At 40.4% G+C, this 24,612-nt stretch overlaps 1 protein-coding gene across 2 annotated transcripts in view; it reads right to left on the minus strand.

Annotated features, from left to right (window-relative positions):
• LOC126269086 (uncharacterized) overlaps window positions 1–24,612 on the minus strand; it is a 237,165-nt gene that overhangs the window by 183,338 nt on the left and 29,215 nt on the right. For both annotated transcript variants that reach the window (XM_049973964.1, XM_049973965.1), the window contains exon 3: window positions 2,918–3,051. In XM_049973964.1, the coding sequence (XP_049829921.1) occupies window positions 2,918–3,051 (134 nt within the window). The remainder of the gene's footprint in view (window positions 1–2,917; window positions 3,052–24,612) is intronic.

Raw genomic sequence — 24,612 nt, forward strand, 5'->3', positions numbered from 1 at the left:
TCAGCTCAGCGGAATATGGCAGGTAGTGGAGAATATTCATTTTGAACGTCCAAAAATAAATAATAGGCAAATACACAGCCACGAAGAGATTAATGGACAAAATTAATGGCTGCAATGCCTTCACTATGCATTTACTCTAGAGCAATTACTTTACAAGTTACACTACATAAAATGCTTTAGAGCTTGTAAAATTTGCATCTTCAGTATGTTAGTCTAATTGTGACAAACAAGTTGCCGATTAGCTCTTATTAAGGGTGATCATTTTAGCTGCACAGAATTTACACGATATACAAAACACAGGTGGAATCGCATGTGGTAATAGAATTGTAGAATTAATTAGCTTACAGACACTTACAGGTAAGACACAGATTGACACACAGCAGCATGCCATTCTGGGATCACTGTAGTCGTATAATTCAAGATCTGAAGATGCAGTTCATTAATTTATGCAGAATAGTTAATGAATGATTATGATAAAATTAAATAGGCAAATTAGGATAATATGATACAAAAAACACAAATTCGAAAACAAGAAAAGTTCCTTCCAGAATAACACGAAACATTGATGAGCATTTCATTGATGTGCATTTCTGTTGTACTATAAATTATAAAACATAAGAACAGTATTTACCAGTATGTAGCTCAGGTACCAATCATTGCAGAACCATGCACTTAAGCTTAATTTCCTTGTCTCATTGGTGTGCATGTAACAACATACATTTTAGTAACAAACTATGATTAATTTAAATAATTTAGATTGTATTTGCAAGACACAATCTGACATCAATTTTTAATGTCACAGGCCATGTGAAAAAGTGTGCAGAAGAACAGGAAGCCAGAGGCAATATTGGCACGTGGGCTACTTACCATGGGAGCATGATCTTGACCGGTTGTGTGGTAGGAATCGTCAGTGGTTCTGGCTCATACTAGTCACATTGATGAATTGCATAGAAGTTGTAGAGATATTTACTTTCATTGGGAAATTGTCAGCAGTTTGCTGAGTACTCTGTGTTACGAATGTGCACTGGTTTTGTTGTATAACAGAGTGATTCCTGCCAGTTTTATGGCATGCTTACTTTGATGTAGCTCTCAAAGGAAAGCATTATTAAGAAACTTTGACAGAAGAAACTTTTACTAACACACATGATCCAGATGTGTCACTTAAACCAAATTTTTTGAACTGGTCCACAACTACTGAAATTTCCATAAGATGCTGCAAACCTACACTGGGAACAGGTAATTACAGCAGTCTGCAAACACCCCTAAGAGACATAATAGTATTCAGCACACTTAAATGTTTCACCAGAAATAATACGTTTCATTACTTTTGCTGCTCAATCCCTTGTGTGAGTGTGTGTGGTATCACAATTTCAGACTTGGTTCCCCATGTACAGTAGCAACAATAGTTTCTTGTGATGGTGCGACTGAAAAATTTAGTGAGTGTTGAACTATAGCTTATTAATTCCACAGTATTGATCTGAGTTAGATCATACCAGTGATGAGCATTGGTTAGAATACAAATCTCAGTTCACAAATAGCGAAGAGTGAATAATATTTTTTGGTGGGAAAAAGAGAAAGAAAGAGAGAGAGAGAGAGAGAGAGAGAGAGAGAGAGGAATCACATTTATTGAATTTCTATATATTTGTCCAAGAACATTATTGAAGCTATAAGCTACCACTACACTTTTCTGAAGAACATTATTTATTATTTGAGCTGTAAAGCATTGTGGATTTTTTACTTGGGACTTAACACAGGTGGGTGTTGTCAATCTCAGACTAGATTCAAGAAACCTTTTCACTTCACTTCATAACTGGAATTAAGAGAATGCCAAATCAGACCACTTGTAATACAAATTGTGTGTACAGAGCAGCTCCAATTCATCAGTAAATGAGTCTTGTTAACGGACCTACATTACTGAGTGACGAAAAGGTTAGATAACGGGAAGAGGTAAATGATGAAGGGCTGAGTTCCAGTATCCCAGCCAATGAAATCATGCAACAATTTGATCAAATCTGTGATCTGATCTGCGACTGGTGCTCTGGCAGATGAATTTACTTATGCTGGATACCCAACTATTTACACAGCTGTCACAGAAATGCTCTGATACGGCAAACTGTGCGCAAGATGGGTACAGCATGCACACATGACAAGGGCAACATATGGCTGTCGAAAAGTTTCAGTGTATCCACACTGCAATAGGCATAATTCAATGTCAACATCAAAAGCCAACAGCAATTGAACTATTTAGATCTTTCTCATGAGCTATTTCACTGTTCTGTCTTTTAACCACTTCACTGAAACTCCACATTTGATCTTTAATGACTAAAACATGAAGAACATTAGACAACAACACAACATCTATTTTGACTCCGTAAGTACTGCATGTCTTAATACATATGTTGTGAAACTACTTTGTGTTGTCCAGCTGATCATGACTGTCTGTTACCAGATTTGTTCCTTCAGTAAATTCTGCTGCTTCTACCTTTATATTTTTTTTAAGTTTCTAAGACCAACTGTACATAAAAGCAGAGTTTTACAGATAAAGTAATGTGATGTGAGGTAAAACAAACAATGTTTCAGCAATTCAAGGTGGGTAATTCTCTTGTTAGTGGGAAGATTACAGTTTTTGCTCAAAACTGTTTTACACACACACACACACACACACACACACACACACACACACACACACACACACACGGGAAAATTTTTGATATGTCTCCATCATTCAACTCTCATGGTATGGGAAATTTCATTCATGTTTCAGTCAGTGAAAAAAATGTTTGGATGGACACTGTAGTGTTCTTGAAAGCTTTCAGAGATAATGTCTATGCAACATTTTCAGAACAATACATTTGCTTTGAATCAATTCTGTAATTAAAAAGTTAATTGAAAGCATTGGTAGATGTTCCAGACTTACCCATTGAAAGTATCCTTCAGTCCATTAGTTCCCACAAGTGACTCTTCATCCAATATTTTTGCCACCAAGTCATCGACCATAGAATTGCTAGAAATAGCTCCATCTTGGTTTAAAAGCTCCCTGTCCTGTCCATTCTGCAATCACGTCATTTCGAAGACACAAATGTAGTATAACTCTATAACACATGTTAAAAATACTGAAACTAAAAAATTCGTAACAACTGGACAGAGGATGATCTTGCACCTGAATGTAACATTTGCACAAGTTATTCATTTAAACATTACGTAAGGTAGTAAACCATCATGTCCACACAAGACATGACCATTTAACAAATAGGATCAGTAGTGAGTGATAAAGGTATGACTATACAAAGTGCTCTATCAGTACATTATGCACAGTCATTAAAAGAAAATGAGATGGCGGAAAAGGGCATTACCACACCAACAAAGTAACTAGTTTGAATTGAAGAGCTGAGAAATGACAAAGTAGTTAGCAACATGGATATTAACAAAACAAGAAAGAAAAATGGACAAAGGGGATACACAAAGTGAGGCAGTCCAAGGTAATGAGCAGTGAGGACAGATGAACTGGGGTTTGTCCAATGCATGTATTAGAACCACTGGACAAACATGACTAGTAGAACAAAATCTCTCCAAATAATGGGAAAACAAACAGGCAAGAAAGAAAATAAAGAATTAATAAAAGGCTGAAAACTATAAGAGTGAGGAATTGGTTATTAGCATGAACAAAAAATGAAAATTATGTCGCAGGTTGTCATCTTATGGAAATAATTATCAACGGGAGTCTTTCCGAAAGCCACTATAAGAAGATAATAGATCACAACAAACACGAAGCAATAATTGTGGATATTATGAGATATGTGAACTGCAGTTCTAAATTTCAATATTTTAAATAGAGCAACAAATCCCTCAAATACAGTCACCTTGTTTCCTATCATAGACAAACAATCATTGCACAATAAATGCCACAGCACATAAAACCTACTGAAAGTTCAAAACAGTAATACTAGTACTCCCATGTATAACACATTTTTCCATAGTTTATTATTTACCAGACAAATTCTCTCACAATTACAATAAATAAATCATCATAAAGTCCCTTGACAAAGAGGACTAGGTGTAAAGCTGAAGATAAAACAGCAGTTGTAGTACTGCCCCTGTATCCTGCATGAGCATTAGCAAGTAACATTATGTAAATTTGCTACACAGCACAAATATTGAAATTTACAAAAGTTTTATCGCTCTTACAGCCAAAAAAATAAGTTTTTAAATCACTGCAAAAATTCAATCTCAATCATTGCTGCCAAATGCTTTTCTAAAAACTGACCCTTGTGCCCCATTTTTTCAATATTGGGAGTGCCAACTTATTTGAAGAGAAATGCAAGATTATCCCTTCATCGATAACCCGACACTGCTACTTACAGTTTACATGAACCATTATCATAATGTTTGAAATTAATACAGGGTGTATACGCGGACAAGGGAAAAAAATCCCGGATTTCCCGTTTAAAAATACACTTTCTCCCGGGTGAAAACACACTCTTCCATGTTAAGTGATAGTATATTTTCACTGCAAAACTTGTCAATCCTTTGAATTGTTATGGGTTTATACATGGGCGTTGAATTTCCGGCACTTCATAAAACGAAACTCGTGGAAAAATACATGTTTTGGAAATATCTTTGATGTGCAGCAACACGTACGCTGCGTATTTTCGTATTACGAAATTATACATTGCAATTCCACCAAACACCTCATGTTACTTTCCGAATCATTGAAATCGAGATTGCAATGCGCTTTTGTAAGCCAGTCATAGCCCATGTCACATCATTTCGCCAGCTAATGACAGCAGATAATCAGAGCACCAATAGCACCTTCACTGTTAAGTAGCACGCACACACAAACAGGGAAAGTTACAAATGTGCCAGTAACATTTTTAATAATGACATAAATATCTGATCTTCAGGATTCGAACTTCTACATGGCTCGTCATCAAAGAGTTCATTTTTAAATGAGAGTCAAACGCTCTGCGATTTAAGAAATTCATGGTACATTCTCGCACAATTTCAACTTATGTTAAAGGATATTTACTTTGAAAGTAACACTTTTCAAACCACCATTCGCAATATTTTCCCGCGACCTGTTAAAAATAAGCTCATTTCAGCAGTTGCCAGAGAGTGCAGATAACGACGACACCGCACTTGCGCAGCTACCATGACGTAGAAAGCCCGTATGTACGTACGTGTAAAACATTGAAAGATCATACATTATGTCATAAAAGAAACAAGACATCAAGAGGATACTCCAAGAACATCAGTATCTCGTGAACAATGCTAAAATGTGCACATTTAAAACGCATACTTAAAGTGCACATTCGTATGTCCAGATTCCCAACAACCTCGACCTCGTATTAAGCTTTTCAGTGTGGTTTTCGGGATGTAAATTTTCTTGGATCAGTACTGTATTATATCATGTTTGGTTCTTTATTATGGCATAATGCCAGACGTACTAGACGATGAAAACATGCAATTTAAATGCAGCGAACAGTTGAAACTAGCCAGTACTGTGGAATTAAACATTTCATTTCAAATACATTGACTGCGTTTGTGGGAAAGGTTAATAAAAGTCAAATTCCTTTAGCACACAGACAAAAATAACTTCATTGTTCTGCAAGGCAATTAATGGTTGATTGTCAGAATGGTGGAAATAAAATCTGTAACTAATAACATATTTTAGCCTTCTGTAATTATGTGAATGCATTTTAATTCACTTGATAGCTCCTGGCAACAGATATCCATTTTTTCATTTGACACAAGAGTAAACGAAGGAGAAATAGCAAAATCACTAAATGTAAACACGGTCACGTGGAGACTAGTCACTATAACTCAAACACCTCTGTGCATCAGCCTTGGATCTACAATATTTGCTAACTGGGTCAATAAAAAAAACTAAATAAATACATAAATAAATAAAAAAACGAATTTTCAAAAATAGGTTCATCTTGTAGCGCACGTCCTTCTGAAACGTCTGAAACATAAAACATATGTGTTCGACGAAATTTAAGACATGTAGTTTGGTCTTAAGTGTGGTTCAAATGGCTCTGAGCACTATGGGACTAACTTCTGAGGACATCAGTCCCCTAGAACTTAGAACTACTTAAACCTAACTAACCTAAGGACATCACACACATCCATGCCCGAGGCAGGATTCGAACCTGCGACCGCAGCAGTCGCGCGATTCCAGACTGTAGCTCCACCCCAACCAGCTCTTAAGTGTGGCAAAGTGCAGTGCCACGCCTCTTCATACAGCATTCCTCTATCGCACTCACTGTATTTCGCTCTGTGGTATTGAAACGTGTATATTTTGTAATGGATGCAATCAAATTATATTCAGGACAGTGGAAATTGAAATGCCCTGTGGTGCCTCTTCTGCTCCCAGTCAGCCGGTTAGGCAGCCTGACCCTCTTAAAAAAATCTCGCAATTAATAGCGAATGGGATTATTTGTAATTGGGAGAACAAGAACTCTTCAGAAAATTTGCACTCTTTATTGCCTATTAGCTAATAACTTGCTGTTTCGTGTGACAAATTAAATGTAGGATACATAAAACCAATAAAGACAAGAGACAAGCAAGAAAGTACACATTTCTTCAATCATTAGCTCCTAGCATTTTTTTTCTCTCTCTCTAATCATGCTACAGCTTTACATGGCGTGCTTCCCTTTCTGCGAAAGAATCTATTACTTCATTGAAGTTCGTCAAACGTTCTGCTACATGAAAAATCAAAATGTCGTTATCTAATACCGAAAAAGCTGTTAATACAAATAATATCCAAGACTGATGTGGTTTCTAGATCTCATTACGTCTATTTTGTCACTATCTGCTAGATAAAATAAAATAGGCCTTTCTAATATTGCAGCAGTTTTGTAAAACACACCAAATCAACAAGACTGTTTTGGCACAAATGGTCATTTTTATAACACAAAAGAATACAATTCACAAAGTACAATTTCAAATGCCTATTAGGCATTCCCACAGTTAATTCTTTAACTTGCTACTAAGCCCCATTTTAGTAACCACAAGCTATACAACATGCTCTGGCTAGTTACTGGATAGATGGGTACATACTTATTTATCTTCTTTCTGTTTTAATTCCATCACTGAGATTCTTTCTGGTCTTATTATTATAATCATCCTTTGCACTATTATTTGAGGAGAGGAACACTAATAAAGGCAAAGAAAATAAATGAATATATTATGTATTACATTATGTATTGTGACAATTACTAAAATAATAAGTTATCCGAAGAGAACTGCAGGATAGAGTAAAACTAATTATCCAATGTAATTCTTACAGCACACTTCTGTAAAAAAAAAAAGTGTTTAATAAGCAGAATCAGGTTCTATATTTTTAAATTAGCTGTATACAATTATTCAGGTGCACTGCTAAAGTACCTGAACTAAGATGCTTCGATAGTTTTGAAGTGTGGGTTTGCCAAGCCAAACTGTGGTCTAAAAGTTGCCACAAAAATTGCACATTACCTAGGCCTTGTATTTTATACTCTCATTCTCTGAACAAACTTTGGTTACAGGATATGAAGCTCTATGAAAACTACTGAGTAATAACATATGCCTTTTCAGTAAGAAGGCTAGTACTTTATTCCATTGCTTCTTGTCATCTGCAGGAGGGAACGTTTTTGCATCTTACGACAATGTTAATGAAAAGTCATTAGATATAACACAGACATTATTGCTTCGAATTCTTACTGCCTATTACTGTGTGATGGATTTGTTGGTTGGTTGCTTGTTTGTTCAGGTGTTAAGGGGCTAAACAGATGTCAACAGTCCCTTGTTCAGGAGATATTCCATCTTGAGTTAAAGACATCAACCAGAGATCACATCGAATTTATGATAGTATGACGATGTAAAATCAACAAACAGAAAGAAACAATGGTACCACAAATGAAAAATAATACAGATAGAGATAATAGTATACAAAACAGGTCGGTATGCTAGTTAGACTGTAGACAAGAGCTGTCCCAGGCCTCATCTGCAGTTACACACACCTCACCCGCCCACATCTACCCCACCCCTCCCACCAATCGAACACAGGGCTACGACAGCAACAGAATAAATAATGATTCCCCATGAGATGACAGCAACAGAATAAATAACGATTCCCCATGAGATGACAGCAACAGAATAAATAACGATTCCCCATGAGATGATTAATAATAGTAAACAGGAGAAAATAATGCAATTACGATTCCAAAAAGGCAGTGGGCCCAAAAGTCTACAAAACATGAGGAAGCTAAAGAATAACTAACATCAGTACGACTGACAACAGCCAAACAAAATGAGGTAAATTATCAGATCAGTAGGTGGGTCAGCAGTGTTGAGTGTCACCCAGGGCTCAGTATGCAGCAGAGGGTATCCCTCCCACAACCTGTCTCACCCTTCATCCGTTGCTTTCACAAGGTTATGGACAGGAACAGATGCCTAATGTGGCAGTAGACACCCAACCCCAACCATCATGACCCTGCCCTGAAAGCAGTTTAAAATGTTATATCTGAGAATAAGAATCACTTTCTCAGATGAAACAACCAGTTCAAATGTCCATTTGTCATCTGCAAACACCCTGAAAAACCAAGCTTGACATCGAGAGTGTAAAGACAGGGGCATTACACCAGGATGTATGGTTTACTTACTTATTTGCATATTCTGTAATTATATACTGAGGTGACATAAGTTGTGGAATAACTCCTCACATATGTTGGAGGACCTCCTTTTGCCCAGTGTAGTGTAGCAATTTGACAAGACATGGACAAAAGTTGTTATAAGTCCCCTGTAGAAATAATGAGCCATGCTGCCTTTACAGCCATCCATAATTGCAGAAGTATTGCCAATGCAATATTTTGTGCACGAACTGATCTACGGATTATGTCCTACAAATTTTGATGGGATTCCTGTCAGCAATCTGGGTGGCCCAATTATTCACTTGAACTGTCCAAATTGTTCTTCAAATCAATTTTGTACAATTGCGGCCTGGTGATTGTCATCCACAAAAATTCCAGTGTTGTTTGGCACAAATGGCTGCAAATGGTTTCCAGGCAGTCGGACATAGCCGCTTCCAGTCAATGATCAGTTCAGCTGGACTAGAAAACCCAGTCAACTCCATGTCAATATAGCCCACATCATTGTGGAGCCACCACCACCTTGCACAGTGCTTTGTTGACAACTTGGATCCATGGGTTCGTGGGGTATGTGCCACACACTAACCCTACTATCAACTCTTCCCATATTAAATCACGACTCATGTGAGCAGGCCACAGTTTTCAAGACATCTAGGGTACAAGCAATATGGTCATGAGCCCAGGATAGGCACTGCAGTTGATGTCATGCTGTTAGCAAAGGCACCACGTGTAGGTCGTCTGTTGCCACAGCCGATTAATCCCACAATTCGGCATACTGACTCAACAGATACATTCATAATGTGCCCCACATTGATTTCTGCACTTATTTCACGCAGTGTTGCTTGTCTGTTAGCAATGACAACTGCATGCAAACACTACTGTTGTCTGCCGTTGAGTGAAGACCATTGGCCACTGGGTTGTCCATGGTGAAAAGTAATGCCTGCAATTTGGTATTCTCGTCACTCTTTACACTGTGCACCACGGAGTACTGAATTCCCTAATGATTTCCGAAATTGAATGTCCCACATGTCAAGATCCAACTACCATTCCAGATCCCAAGTCTGTTAATTCCTGTTGTGCAGCCATAATCACATCTGGAACCTTTTCACATGAATCATCTAAATACAAATGACAGTTCCACCAATGCACTGCCCTTTTATGCCTTGTGTATGCAATACTACCACCACCTGTGTATAAACATTTTGCTATCCCATGACTTTTGTCACCTCAGTGTACAGGACCTGCCATAACAACACAGTGACAATGAAGCTAACATACACACACACAAGAAGATAGAAGTACAATTTGTGAGGATAGGGCATGTGGTCAGCTGTGATCTTGCTGGCTAACTCCATTCTCCTGAATGTGAAGTAAGTACCTCAACACTGCACTGCCTAATTCAGTAGGTCCCCATTGTAAAAAGCTCTTTGGGTCATACACAATTTGCACTGTATAACTTAAGACAGTTTTACACTACATCACTGCACACACTTGGGCACCCAGTGGCCAGCAAATATCATGAGCATCTATGTATCCATGTCCTCCCTTCAGCCCATCTACAAAACTGAGGCAGCACCCCCCCAGATGAGTGAGATGTTGAGCTCAAGGGAACAGCAAGACATTTTCGCACTTTTGCTTGTAAAAGCATTACACTGTTATATATTGTTATGTGGCAGGTTGTTGTTGTTGTTGTTGTTGTTGTTGTTGTTGTTCCCTATTATTATTAACCCTTACTCTTCTGAGTCCCACAAGTCAGTTTTGACCATAGTGTGCAAGACCTCACACAGATACAATGTGCTGCACATATGCAGTCCTGGGCTCAGCTTGCCTCAGCACTATTGGGCATGTCTTAGCTTCGTAAAATTTGCTTTGGCTATGTTGGTCCTTCTTGAGACTACTTGGTACCATGTAACATTTTATGTGATAGTGTGATGCAATACTGTTTCTTCTGGCATTTAGTACCCCATCTTTCAATCAGCATGACTCTCCTATTATGGTGGCAACACTGTTTATCCCTAGCTATTTGTTTGTGATATAAAGGAAATTCAAAAGTCCAGTGGCTGTTGCAATGAGACATCCATTCTAAAAGAGGCAGCCCTGCAACATAAAAAAATTGGAAGCACAGTTCTTGTCCAACTGAAGGAAGAGAATTCTCAATATTTATTATGCAGCTTTGTAACTGCTAGGTACTGCAAATTTTCTACAAAAAAGCTTTGAAACTCCATTCACAAAGGACAAAAATTTAGTTTGTGATGAAAAACAAAATTACAAGAATCAACAGTCAAGAAACAGGGGAATCATTAGTTTTTACATGAACACACACTTTGTTCTTAATTTACAAGCATGGAACATATGATGAAGTAGGCGGTATGAATAGTAAATTTTCTAAAGTCGCATGGGTTACTGAACCAACAGATTTTGGAGGAATAAATGGACAATATGGAAACTTTATACGTGGTGATTTTTCTAAATGAGAACAAACTGCAAAAAACAATTCCTGAGAGGATAAGAAGCAAGCAAGTTGTATGGACATATGGCCGGAAATGTATTCAAGTCAGGTACACCTACATGGAGGTACAAAATAAAAAAGATCTTTCATAGTGTTGGTTTCAGTGATTGAAAGCACATATGAGAGTAGGATTGTTCTGTATGTACTAGTGTTTCAACTCCGCATTCAAGGGGGCAGTGAGCTGGAACACAATCATGTAGTAGCAGCCACATTGCCCTTCGTACTACCAAAGGCATGTCTTCCAACAAGGGAGGCAGGATGACCCGCAGGAAGTGCAGATATGGCTCGCATGCGAGGCATTGTCAAGGATGACTGGGCACCAATATTTCCCACCTATACACTGAGGCTAAACCAGTACTGACGGTTCACTGCCAACATACCAAGGCACTTCTTCGTAGCCCACAGTTGGGTGTTTTGAAGTTACAGCCTGTTAAGTACGGGCTTGGTTAGCACACACAGATGATAAAAGATATTGCACTAGTTCTTTCACAGACCACGGTTCTCACATTTGTTATTCATGCAACGTCCATAAATCATTAGTTTACCTCAGATTTTTGACTAGATAAAAGAGACTCAAGTGCAGCTTATGCTTCAAATTTTGAGGCTGTTTTTCTCTGTAGCCCCCACCCCACCCCACTTCCCCTCCCCTTCCCTCCCCGCCCCTCCCATCCCATCCCCCCAACAAATTAGTGAAGCCGTACTGTCTTAATAATCAAATTCATTTGTAAATAAATGGACAATACACTACAAATTGGTTAAAAGTGTGGATGACTTTCAAGAACATGGTACAATCGACAAAGTGAAACCAAAAGCACAAAAAAGATTCTGGAACTTCTTTCAGGTAACCCATTCTTAACATAGCATCAAGCTCAAGCAAAATTCACTCTGTAACAGCTGTTCATGCAAATTCCACATATTTGGAGGTCACAGCAACATGAAAAGGCAGAAAACCTGGTTTCAAGCATGCCTCAGAAATTGAAAGCAATTATCAATGCTGCACGTGACTGGACATGTTATTAATTGTAAATGGGTGTTTCTTTTACTCGTATAGGATGTCTGTATATGTTTTAGTCTGTTGTCAAGTAGATTGTCCTACTGATTAACCTGACCACAATCTTATGTAAGAGAATACGTGTTACTGATTAACAGACTTATGTGTTACTAATGCTGAAAAAGGTAGTGAAAAGTCCCAGCACCATGGTGACCTGTACAACAAAATAGTTGCCACATAGGCAAGTCTGTAGGAAATAAGGCCTGCAAGCATTTTGTAAGTAGTATGGAACCATCCATGTAGAATGGAACTTGCCACTGGTGGCTGGCTTTTGTGCCTCAGTGAACGGGTTGTCATGTTACAGGTGAAAGCACAACAGAGGGTTTAACTGCAGAGAGGTCAGAAAATTGTGTGGTTCCTGAGGAGGAGGAACATCCTTTTCAGTCGTTGCAGGGTAACAGTCTGGATGACTGGCTGATGTGGCCTTATAACATCAACCAAAACAGCCTTGCAATGCTGGTAAAGCTAATGACTAAAAGCAAGGGGTAACTAAAGCTGTAATTTTTCCCCGAGGCATGCAGTTCTACTATATGGTTAAAATATTCCTGAAGTAAAACAGTTCCCCATCTGGATATCTGTGTGGGGACTACTCAGGAGGATTTCGTCATCAGGAGAAACAAGACAGGCAGTCTATGGATCGGAATAAGGAATGTTACATCCCTCAATCGGGCATGTAGATTAGAAAATTTTAAAAAGGAAAAGGATAAGTTGAAGTTAGATATAGTGGAAATTAGTGAAGCTCGGTTGCAGGAGCAACAGGACTACTGATCTGGTGAATACAGTGTTATAAATACAAATATGGTTAATGCAGAGGTAGGTTTAGTAATGAATAAGAAAATAGGAAAGCAGGTAAACTACTATGAACTGCATTTTGAATGCATTGTTGTAGCCAAGATAGACATGAAACTCATGCCTATCACAGTTTACATGCCAACTAGCTCTGCAGATAATGAAGAGAGTGAAGAAATGTATGGTGAGGTAAAAGAAATTATTTGGATAGTTAAAGGAGATGAAAATTTAATTGTGATGGGGGACTGGAATTCAATACTAGGAAACAGAAGAAAAGGAAAAATAGTAGGTGAATATGGATTGCTGAAAAGAGATGAAAGAGGAACCCACCTGGTAGAATTTTGCACAGAGCGTAATTTAATCATTCACGAATCATAAAAAAAGGTTGTATTCACGGAAGACACCTGCAGCCACTGGAAGATTTCAGACTGATTATATAATGCTAAGACAGAGATTTCGAAGCCAGATTTTAAGTTGTAAGTTATTCTCAGGGGCATAAGTGGCCTCCAGCCACAATTAATTGGTTATGAACTGTAGATTAAAACCAAAGAAATTGCAAAGAGGCTGGTAATTAAAGAGATTGGACCTGGATAGGTTGAAAGAACCAGACTTTGTTTAGAGTTTCAGAGGTTAGGTTAGGTTAGTGTTGTTTAACATCCCGTCGACAATGAGGTCATTAGAAACAGAGCGCAAGCTCGGGTTAGGGAAGGAAGGGGAAGGAAATCGGCTGTGCCCCTTTAAGGAACCATCCCAGAATTTGCCTGAAACAATTTAGGGAAATCACGGAAAACCTTAACCAGGATGGCTGGAGACAGGATTGAACTGTCGTCCTCCCGAATGCGAGTCCAGTGTGCTAACCACTGCGCCACCTCGCTCAGTAGTTTCAGAGGGAGCGCTAGACAACAATTGATAGAACATGAGAAAGAAATGCAGTAGAAGACGAATTGGTAGCTCTGAGAGGTGAAATAGTGAAGGAAGCAGAGGATCAAAGAGGTAAAGAGACAAGGCCTGGTAGAAATCTCTGGATAACACAAGAGATACTGAATTTAACTGATGAAAGAAGAAACTATAAAAATGCAGTACATTAAGTCTATACAAATGCAGCACATGAAGCATGCAAATGGGAATACAAATGTCTAAAAAATGAGACTGACAGGAAATGCAAAATTACTACGCAGGAATGGCTGCAGAATAAATGTAAGGATTTAGAAGCATATTTCACTAGGGGTACGGTAGATACCACCTTCAGGGAAATTTAAGAGCCCTTTGGATAAAAGAGAAGCAGATGTATAAATACCGAGAGCTCATATGGAAAACCAGTCCTAAGCAGGGAAATCTGAAAGGTGGAAGGAGTATATAGAGGGTCTATACAAAGGAGATGACCTTTAAAGCAATATTATAGAAACAGAAGAGAAAGTAGATGAAGACGAGATAGGAGATATGATGGCAAGACAAATTTGACAAAGCACTGGAAGACCTAACTAGAAACAAGGCTCTGCGAGTAGATGACATTCTGTCATAACTACTGACAGCCTTGCCAGAGCCAGCCACGACAAAACTCTTTAGGCAAAACACTTTTAGACTTCAAAAAGAATATAATAAATCCAATTCCAAAGAAAGCAGGTGCTGACAAGTGTGAATATTACTGAACTACGAATTTAATAAATCATGGTTGCAAAATACTAACGTGAATTATTTATAAAAGAACAGAAAATCTGGTACAAGCTAATCTCGAGAAGATCAGTTTGAATTTTGGAGAAACGTAAGAACATGTGGGGCAATACTGACCCTAAGATTAGACTTAGATAAAGCTTTTAACAATGTTGACTGTATCACTATCTTTGAAATTCTGGAGGTAGTAGGTGTAAAATACATGGTGCAAAAGACTACTTACAACCTGTACAGAAGTCAGCTGGCAGTTACAACAGTTGAGGGGCATGGAAAGGAAGAAATGGTTAGAAGGGAGTGATATGGTTTGTAGCCTATCACCAATGTTATACAACCTGTGTTTTGAGCAAGTAGTAAAGGAAACAAAAGAAAATTTGGGGAAGGAATTATGGTTCAGAGAGAAGAAATAAAAACTTTAAAGTTTGTCAATGTCATCATCATTCTGTCAGAGACAACAAAGGACTTGGAAGAGCAGCTGAATGGAATGGATAATGTCTTGAAAGGATAATAAAGGACGAACATCAACAATAGCAAATTAAGGATAATGGAATGTAGTCTATATCAGGTGATGCTGAGGGAATTAGATTAGGAGATGAGACACAAAGAGTACATTGGTTTTGTTATTTGTGGAGCAGAATGACTGATGATGGGCGAAGTAAAGAGGATTGAAAGTACAGACTGGCAATGGCAAGAAAACCATTTCTGAAGAAAAGAAATTACTTAACATCAACACAGAGTTAGAAATTCTTTGCTGAATGTATTTGACTGGAGTGTAGCCACATATGGAAGTGAAACATGGATGATAAACAGTTTAAACAAGAAGAGTATAGATGCTTTTGAAATGTTGCTTTCCAGAAGAATGTTGAAGATTAGGTGGGCAGACCCTGTAAACAATAAGGAGGTACTGAATAGAACTGAGGAGAAAAGAAATTTGTGGCACAACCTGACTCGAAAAAGGGATCAGTTGGTAGGACACATTCTGAGACATTAAGGAATCACCAATTTAGTATTGGAGGGAAGTACGGGGGTAAAAATTGTAGAGGGAGACTACAGGATGAATAGAGTAAGCAGATTCAGAAGGATGTATAAGGGGAGTTCAAAAAGAAATGAGCCGGGGTATGGAATGCGCAAACCAGTGACAGGAGGCCAATATCATGGCTTGTGTAACAAGGTGTGGTTCCGATCAGAGCATGGAAGTTCACAGGCCATTGCTAGAGGGCACACGTGCACAATCACTTGACTATACAGAGCTAGCAGCTGCAGGCATAAATCGTCCAACACTGCCAGACGCATTGCAAACAGACATGGAGGTGTCAAACGAAGAGCAAAGAGGTATTGTTCATTTTATGACAGCAGAAGGAGTGTGAGGAATGGACATTCCATTGACGGATGTCACAAGTGTATGGTGAACACTGCATGTCCCTAGCAAGGGTCAAGGTGACGCACAAACGCTACAGGGAAGGACAGGTATCGTTAACCAATGATGCACGGTCTGGAGCACCACACCACATTACCAATTACATCATCTAGATGGTGGATGTACTCACACCATCATGAAGTAATGACTGCACATGCATAAAGGGTGTGTCCAATGGGTGACCCACAGTCTTCAACCACACCAGGAAGCATGTCAAATGGCCCACTGTCTTCCTCACCTGTAGCACTATGCTCGGGAAGGAGAATGCATTCCTGTCGTGAGTGGTGGCTGGAGATGAGTCATGGTGTCATCACTTCCAACCAGAATCAGAACAACAGTCTCCTGTGGAAGCATCTGGGGTCACCACCACCAAAAAAAGCCAAGGCCATCCACATGAGTGCAGGAAAGGTTATACTGACGTTCTTCTTTGACCAAGAGAGCCGCCTCCTGATTCGCTTCCCACTGCAGGGGACAACAGTGAATGCCAAGCATTATTCGCAAGCCTTGACCACCCTTTGCCAAGCCATCAAATCAAAACGACCAGGCAATCTCCAGTTGCGGCGACCAGGCAATCTCCAGTTGCGGAACTCCTGCATACATTCAAATGAGAGGTTCTCTGCCGCCCTCCTTACAGTATGGATCTCTCTCCCTGTGATTACGCCATTCCTGGTCCCTTTAAAAAGACTCTGAGGGGCAAACGATTCACCTCAGACAACAACGTCTAGCTGTACATGTGGAACTGGTTAACATAGCAGCCCCGGAAATTTCATGAGACTGCCATTCACCGTCTTGTGTCACAATGGGACAAGTGTCTCAACAGCTAGGGTCAATACTTCTAACATACAGATACTGCTTTCTGTAATTATGCCTTCGGCTCGTTTCTTTTTGAACGCCCCTTATAAGATGCAATAGATATTCGTTGATGAAGAGCCTTGCACTGGTTAGAGAAGCATGGAGATTGGAACCAAACCAATTTTCGTACAGAAGGCCACCTCATACTGGTGAACCACCTGTCTGGTGCTGATACCAGGGTTACTGTCAAAGATACTGTTATCTCCACCTTCAACTGATTGAAATGCAGTTCTGACCATATGCCCATTACAACCCTTCTCATTTCTTGTCCTCTCGAGGACTGGTTCCTACACTTTGTCCCCACATACCATACAAAAAATAACTGTTTATATTACTGCAACTTGTAATGGTTGAACTGATGGACCCGCTTGCAACATTTTTTTCAATTTAAGATCTGCATTGTTGAATTTCTGAAGAAAAACAGAAAACATGAATGAATTGCAGACATCGCATTTTCCTGGACTTAACTGCAGATTTTAACATCCTCAGTAAGACATTGAAAGGTGAGAAGCAACATATTCGTTATTTTTTGGGGAAGTGAAAGCAAATAAAAATAAAATCTCATTATGGAAGGGACATCACCTGACAAAGAACACAGTTCATTTCCCAACGCTCTCTGGTGTTAATGAAAATAAGAATTCTAAAGAATTTATTGTGGTGTTGAAAAAATTACAGAAACAGTTTTTTTAAATGTTTTTCAGGACACTATCGATCAACAATTGTTTTCTAGAGCCTTCGCCATTCCATTTGGAAGCACCCCTGTGCATATGCAGCGGAAATTTATGTCTGTGATGCATTTCCCATTTAAAAGACAAATTCTTTAACATTAAAACTATTCATGAGTGCTGTGAAGTTTTGTTAAGGAACAATTTCCATGTTTCCATAATGAGGCTGCAAAAAGGATATCAATGTTTTGATCAACATAATTGTGGAATGTTTTATTAACTCCCCTCGAAGAGTATGAACCTACAGTCAAGGCTATATAACATCCTGAATGGCAAAAAACAGCAAAATTATGTCTGTATATGTGCTGTTTTGTTTTGTTTTAGGGCAAAAAAGAAGCTAAGATCATACACGTCAATGTCAAAACCTTACAACACTAATATGAAAAAGAAAGTAAAAGCGACTATGCGTTACGCCCAATCAATGGAAGAAAAGGAGGCTAAGAACAAGGACTTCTCTTGAAGGAAGGTCCACAACACACCCCCTAGACAAAACAGAGGTCCCGAACTAAAGATTACAGTGCTATATTGCTATGATGGAGAAAAAGTAAAACTAAAGTGTTGTCCACTAAAATGGCCAATAACAGATCACAAACAAACATTAGAATGTAAGTGGTTACAAAAAGGGCATTCGGTAAAGAAATGGCAAACTGTCAAAAGTTGATGACCATAAGCACAAGAGCGGTGAGGGATGACCACTTAACAAATGACAACAGCTAGAGCAACAGTGCCCAATACACAATCTAGCTAAAATGATCTCCTCGCGGCTAAGAGGAAGTAAGCCAGGCAGACAGGAGAGGTTTGCTTCCCCAGAACTTGTGCCCACGAAGGGAAGATCAGTCGTGATGCCACAGTGGCACCGCATGCTGAAGACGGCAACATGGAGATTATCAGAAGTAATGGAAAAACTAGCTGGCTGTGGTAGGAGGGAGGACTGCAGCCTTGGCAGTAGTGTCAGCAGCCTCGTTTCCCATCAGAATAATGTGGCCGAGAACCCACATAAACATCACAGTGGCTCTCTCAAGAATGAGCAAGTGGAAGCTTTTTTGGACCCTTTGGACTGTGTACAGCATACAGAGGTCATAAAGGGCACTGGGAGAATCAGTGCCGATGGCACAATTGAAAAGCCAGTGTCACTGGATGTACTGCATGGCTGACACAGGGCGAAGAGCTCTGCTGTAAATAATGAGCAGTGTTCCAGAAGCTGACACCAAAAATGGTCGGTGCCAATGAAGAAAGCACACGACACCACAGTCAGTCTGAGAGCCTTCAGTGTACAAAAAGGTAGCATTGATAAGCTCCATGCGAAGGTTGAGAAATTCATGCCAATAGATCGAATCTGGAGTAGCTTCATTAGGAAGCTAATGAAGTCCAAGGTGAAAACAGGCCGTCGCATGAAGCCAAGGTGGTGGATGGTACACACCCATTGGGAAAGTGGCACACAGAGTGAAGTTAAGCTGCTGGAGCAATAGCCAGAAGCAAACTCCAGGAGGTAGCAGAAAACAGGGACACGCCCAATACTGGCAGTCAAATGAATCATCAAAGGAGGCGTAGGGAGGGTGGCCATGCCTGTCAGACAAATGGCAAACATATCTGCTGAGCAGAACATCATGCCAGTATGACAGTGATAGTGTGGCAGTTTCTGCATAGAGACGCTCAAGCCGGATAGCGGGAAAGGTGCCAATGGCCAAACGGATTCCACGATGGAGGATTGTTTTTCAATAGTGTAAGATGGACAGATGAGCAGATTTATAAACGAAACACCCACAGTCTAGTTTCAAATGGTCAAAGGATTGGTACCAACAGATGAGAGTGGTCCAATCCACTCCCAAAGAAGTACCGCTTCGGACATGTAGGACACTGAGGGACCGGGTGCAATGCCAGCCAGGTAAGACATATGGGAGGACCAAGAAAAGTTTCCTACCAAGCATGAGCCCCAGGAATTTCACAGTTCCAGCGAACGGAAGAACAACAGTCCCAAGATGTAAAGACGGTGGAAGAAACCCACTGCACTGCCGCAAATTCACGAAAGCCATTGTCACTGCTTCAAGAGTAAATACAATTAGATCATCAATGAAGACAGCACTCAAGCAGATACATCCATGGAGAACTGCAATAAATTGCAAAACCATCGACAAAATGGGAGATGGAGATGCCTGGCAGGAGACACGCCATAATAGGGTTAAAGGCTAAAGCAAATAGGACAATACTCAGGATACAGCCCCGAGTCACACCATTTTCCTAAATAAAATGTGTCTGACAATGCAAAACCCACACGTAACTTTAAGAGCAGGTGACGTCGGAAGCCCCATGTGCACAGAGTATAGAGGATACCAGTCCTCTAGCAAGTGTCATTCGCTTTCTCCATATCAAAAAACCTGGCCACAGCTGTTATTTCCGCAGAAAACCGTTCACAACATGGATTGACAAAGTGACGAGATGGTCAACTACAAAGCAGCACTCTCAAAATCCACACTGTGCAATTGTTAGTATTGTGAGACTCGCGCCAACATAACCAGACGGGCATGAATCACACATTTCATCACCTTTCAAACACAGCCGATAAGGGAAATGCGGTGGAAGCTAGAAGAAAGATATTTGTCCTTACCAGGCTTAGATATGGATACGACAGTTGCTTCACATCAGTGTCTGGGAAACATGCTATCTGTCCAGATGTGATCGTACATATGAATGAGAAGAAAGTGCTTGCCCACATGAGAAAGGGGCTGCAACATCTGAAAGTTATTATAACAAATACAGTTCACCATCATAGGATGGTGGTTAAATCACAGAGAGCATGCCTCCCCACAAGAATTGCGTCACGGCATGCCTCAGTCCACCAAGGGATTGGGATGCCGTATGGTATAGATGAGGTGTGGAACGTTCTGCGCTGCTAAGGATGAATTTCGTAAGGTACACTACCCGGTCATCCACAACTAGGGAAATGTTGTTCACTGAAGGTCACCAGGGAGTAGTAAAGCCGACAGAGAGCCTCCAGAAGCTGCCAATTGGGTTTCACGTAGTTGGGAGAGGAGTCATCAATCGGATAGCAAACAGGAACTGATCCCCTGAGTACTTGTCAGAGAGGACGGACCACCTGAGACAATGGATAAACTGTGCAGTGCAAAACAAGAGGTCTAAATGGTAACAGAAGTGCATAGAGTGTGAAAGGAATGTGGGTGCTCCAGTGTTATGGCAGATGAGGCTCATCTGATTGAGAAGGTAAGCCAACAGTGCACATCTTGGACAGGTTCTGGAAGAGCCCCAAAGGGGATGGCACGAATTTAAGTCATCAAACAGCAAAAAAGGGTGAGGGAATTGCACAATAAGCTGGAGGAAATCTGCCCTAGTGACACTGAATGATGGAGGGATGTATATGTACAAAGAGAAAAGGTGAAACGAGGAAGGAAAATGGAGACTGCAACAGCTTGCTGCCAGATGTCCAAAGAGATGGTTTGACTATGATCATCATCCCGGATGAGCAGCCGGGCTCTCCCACGAGATGGAATGCCATCCTCAGGGGGAAGGTAAAAGCAGACTGGAAAGAAATGCGAGAGGTCAAAGCAATCACGAGGACACAGTTTTCTTTCCAGGGGGCAGAAAACAAATGGACACTGCGATTTCAATAGCAGCTGTGATATCTCCTTGTTGGATCTAGCACCGCGAACATGCCACTGGAGGAGAGTCATGAGGGGGAAAGGGGAGGAGGGGAAAAAATGAAGGGTTGTCACCTCGGTGGCTGGCAAGTGCCAGCCTTTGAAGACTCACTGCTACAGGGCACAGAGGCTGCAAACTCCTGCTCTACAAGATTTACAGAGGTATCAGCTTTATCAATGGGTTGGCCAGCAGTTTCCAGGGCAGAAAAACAGTCACCGACTGCGCAACCAGAGAAACGAAAGTTGCTCGGGTGAGAGTATCACTTAACGACACCACTGAAGAGGACCTCTGAGTCAGCAAAGAAAAAGACCATTTGCCTTTGATTTCTTGGAGCCTTCGCAGTTGGCGAATGAAGACTTTATGTTTGTTGGCTGTAGGTATGTAAAAAGTCTCCAAGGAAGTTCTTTCCAGCCTGCCAGTTGTGTAGCAGGTGATTTTGCCATCTGAGACAAAAATTTGGGAGCTTGTTGCACAGCTGAAGGAGAAGGAGATTAATATGCTACCGTGACATTCAGAGATTCTCTTCAATGGTGTCGCAATGTGATACCCTCACCCAGTCAACTTCCGTTTCGCTGGTGGCACACTGCCAACCATTCTTCTGCTCCAGAATCAGCGCACTGACCCGGTGAGAATGCTGACACCTCTGTAGATCTCATGGAGCAGGATCCTACAGCTTCTGCATCACGTAGAAGTGAGTCTTTATAACCACGGTGCTGAATTTGAGGTCACAAGTCTGCACGGCCATGTCCTTCGTGGAGTGACATGTAGCAAGAATGGTACTGTAGTGGCAGATGATAGCAGAGCTTTTAACTAGCCAACAACTCGTGAGCAACAGGTAAGGCACTTTTTCCTTCACCCTGATCTCCTGGACAGTCTGCTCATTGAGACACACGGGACATTCTTGGGATGAGGCTGCACTGTTGCTATTGCAATTGATACAGGGGGGAGAAAGAGGCAGGCAACTGCCCTTGTGAGCATCCCTAACATGAGTACCACATAGGTGTGTTGTGACAGCACTTAAGTGTGGTTGTAATGTAGACAGTGAGGTTGTATCAATTGTTTTCATTAGCCGATGGACTGCAATAATTCCCTGATCAGAGAGGTAAGTTTGGATTTCTCCATCAGTCAGACTATCGAGCAGCCCAGTGGAAAAAATACCACATGAGGAATTCAGCACTCAATGGGCCTCAACACGTATAGGATAGCCGTGGAGGAGCGAAGACGCAAGCAGGGCTTGGGCTTGAATATCACAATTGGTCTCCATAAGCAAAGTGCCATTACGTAAAAGAGAGCAAGATTTCATATGGTCTACAATTGCATCAACACCTTTCTGAATAAGAAATGGAGTAACTGTAACAAAGGATTGACCTCCTTCAGTACAAGATAACACGAGAAACCAAGGTACAGCAGCTGGGGGATTCTTAGAATCTTTAGCCTAATTACATTTACATTTAGTAGACGTAGACTGAGATTGTGATTGGCCCACTGTGAGAAGATCCCCCTCGATTGCCTGTGTCTCCAATGACATGCTCCTTCCGATTGGGGGCTCATCCCCTTATGTAACTGTTCACACCTCAGGTCACATCTCGCGATCTCCTGACGGGTGGGGTGGTGGGGGAGGGGGCAACTGGCAATTTGGGAAGGTAACAGTTTAGGCCATTGCTCCTCCCTGGGCCTGGTCTGTACCAAGGGGTACGTGCAAACGCTACCAGTCAACTCAGGCCTGGGAATTATGTATTACCCAGTCACCCAATATGCGTCAGACGTGTGTGCCGGCCTTCAAGAGTGCAAAGAGAGGAAGAAGAAACAAAAATGGAACCTCAAATGCCGAAACAGGGGAAGGGTAGGAGCTGGAGAGCTAAGAAAGAAAGAAAAAGCAGTGGAAGGATTGTTCTGATATGAATAGCTGGAGGACAGACATGCAGCATGGAATGGGAGAAGGTGTTGCACAAGCTGGGACCCTTTGGTAGCCAAGCACGAACTCATCAAAGAGTGTTGAGTCGCCTGGAGGGTGTACATGTGCTGACAGTATGTGCCGGATATAAATTTTGTTACACTAAATTTTAGCTAATCCAGGCCTCAGTAAATCGGTCTCTCAGTAATCAGGCCCACAGTCAGCTTCTACTCACTCAAGCAGGAATGAAGCGTACAATAACGAATTATTGTGTGCAACAATGTTGTTAGTTAATTACGATGTTAAGGAATGCTATCTGTGTTTGAAATAGTGGCTTTCTTTATGGTTAATTATCATGGCTTCTAAAAGGAAACACCTCAAGCAGAAACTCTAAATTAGGGGCAAGATGAACTGAGATCCTTCGCAGAAAGCCATTGCGGCCAAGTATAATGTTGGACAAGCAACTACTTATGGCCAAACTGTAACAGATGAAGAAATAATCAAATGCATACAGGAAAATTATAACAGAAGTGATAAAGAGGACATGGGAGGACAGAACACTAAGGCCTCTCATGCTGCTGGTGCTGAGGCTGCTGACATCTTCCTAGAGTACATTATGCAACAATCAGAAACACAAAATACTGATTTAATGCTTATAAAGCTGTTGTGTGATCATACATATCAGCATGTATCATCACTGTGACAACCAAAACTTTGGGATATATTTCATAGTGAGTGGCCCTACAGTACATGCAATAACTCAAGAACTACATTTTCTATGCAAATGAACTTATCTATGAATTTAATAAAGTATAATCCCTATGCATTTACTCTGAATTTAAGACACTTAATAATCAAGCACTTCCACTAAACCAGCACCCATAAGTGCACAGAATGGTTGGATTGGTAAAAGTCTAATGTATATCTTCAGCAAACCAAAGATTATTAAATAATAAGGAAAGTTTGCGATCTATGCTGTAGAGAGATGTAGCCATTGCTATGTCAGTAGAGTAGTTCTAGATAATAACATAATTATTCTGGTTCCATGTGAAAAAAACATTTACTCCATCTCTAACGACATACTATTTTTGTTATTAAATAGCTATCACAGGACATGGTAACCCAGTTCCAATTGTAGGTTGCCTCTCTAATGGCATCCAGGGGCAAATGAAATTCGATTTTCAATTAAATAGACTTTTAAAAGCTATGTTCATTTTGTAACCCACATCTTTCCGAAGAGTCTTATATATAAAACATATATGTTCGAAGAAATTTAACACATTTGGTCTCAAGCGTGCCACAGTGCAGTGCCACGCCTCTTCACACAGCATTTTTCCATCACACATCTCTGTATTTCAGTCTGTGGAATTCAAACGTGTAATATTTTGTAATGGGTGCCATCAAACTATATTCATGCCAGAGGAAATTA

The sequence above is a fragment of the Schistocerca gregaria genome, chromosome 1, assembly GCF_023897955.1.
Source record: "Schistocerca gregaria isolate iqSchGreg1 chromosome 1, iqSchGreg1.2, whole genome shotgun sequence".
Classification (NCBI taxonomy): domain Eukaryota; kingdom Metazoa; phylum Arthropoda; class Insecta; order Orthoptera; family Acrididae; genus Schistocerca; species Schistocerca gregaria.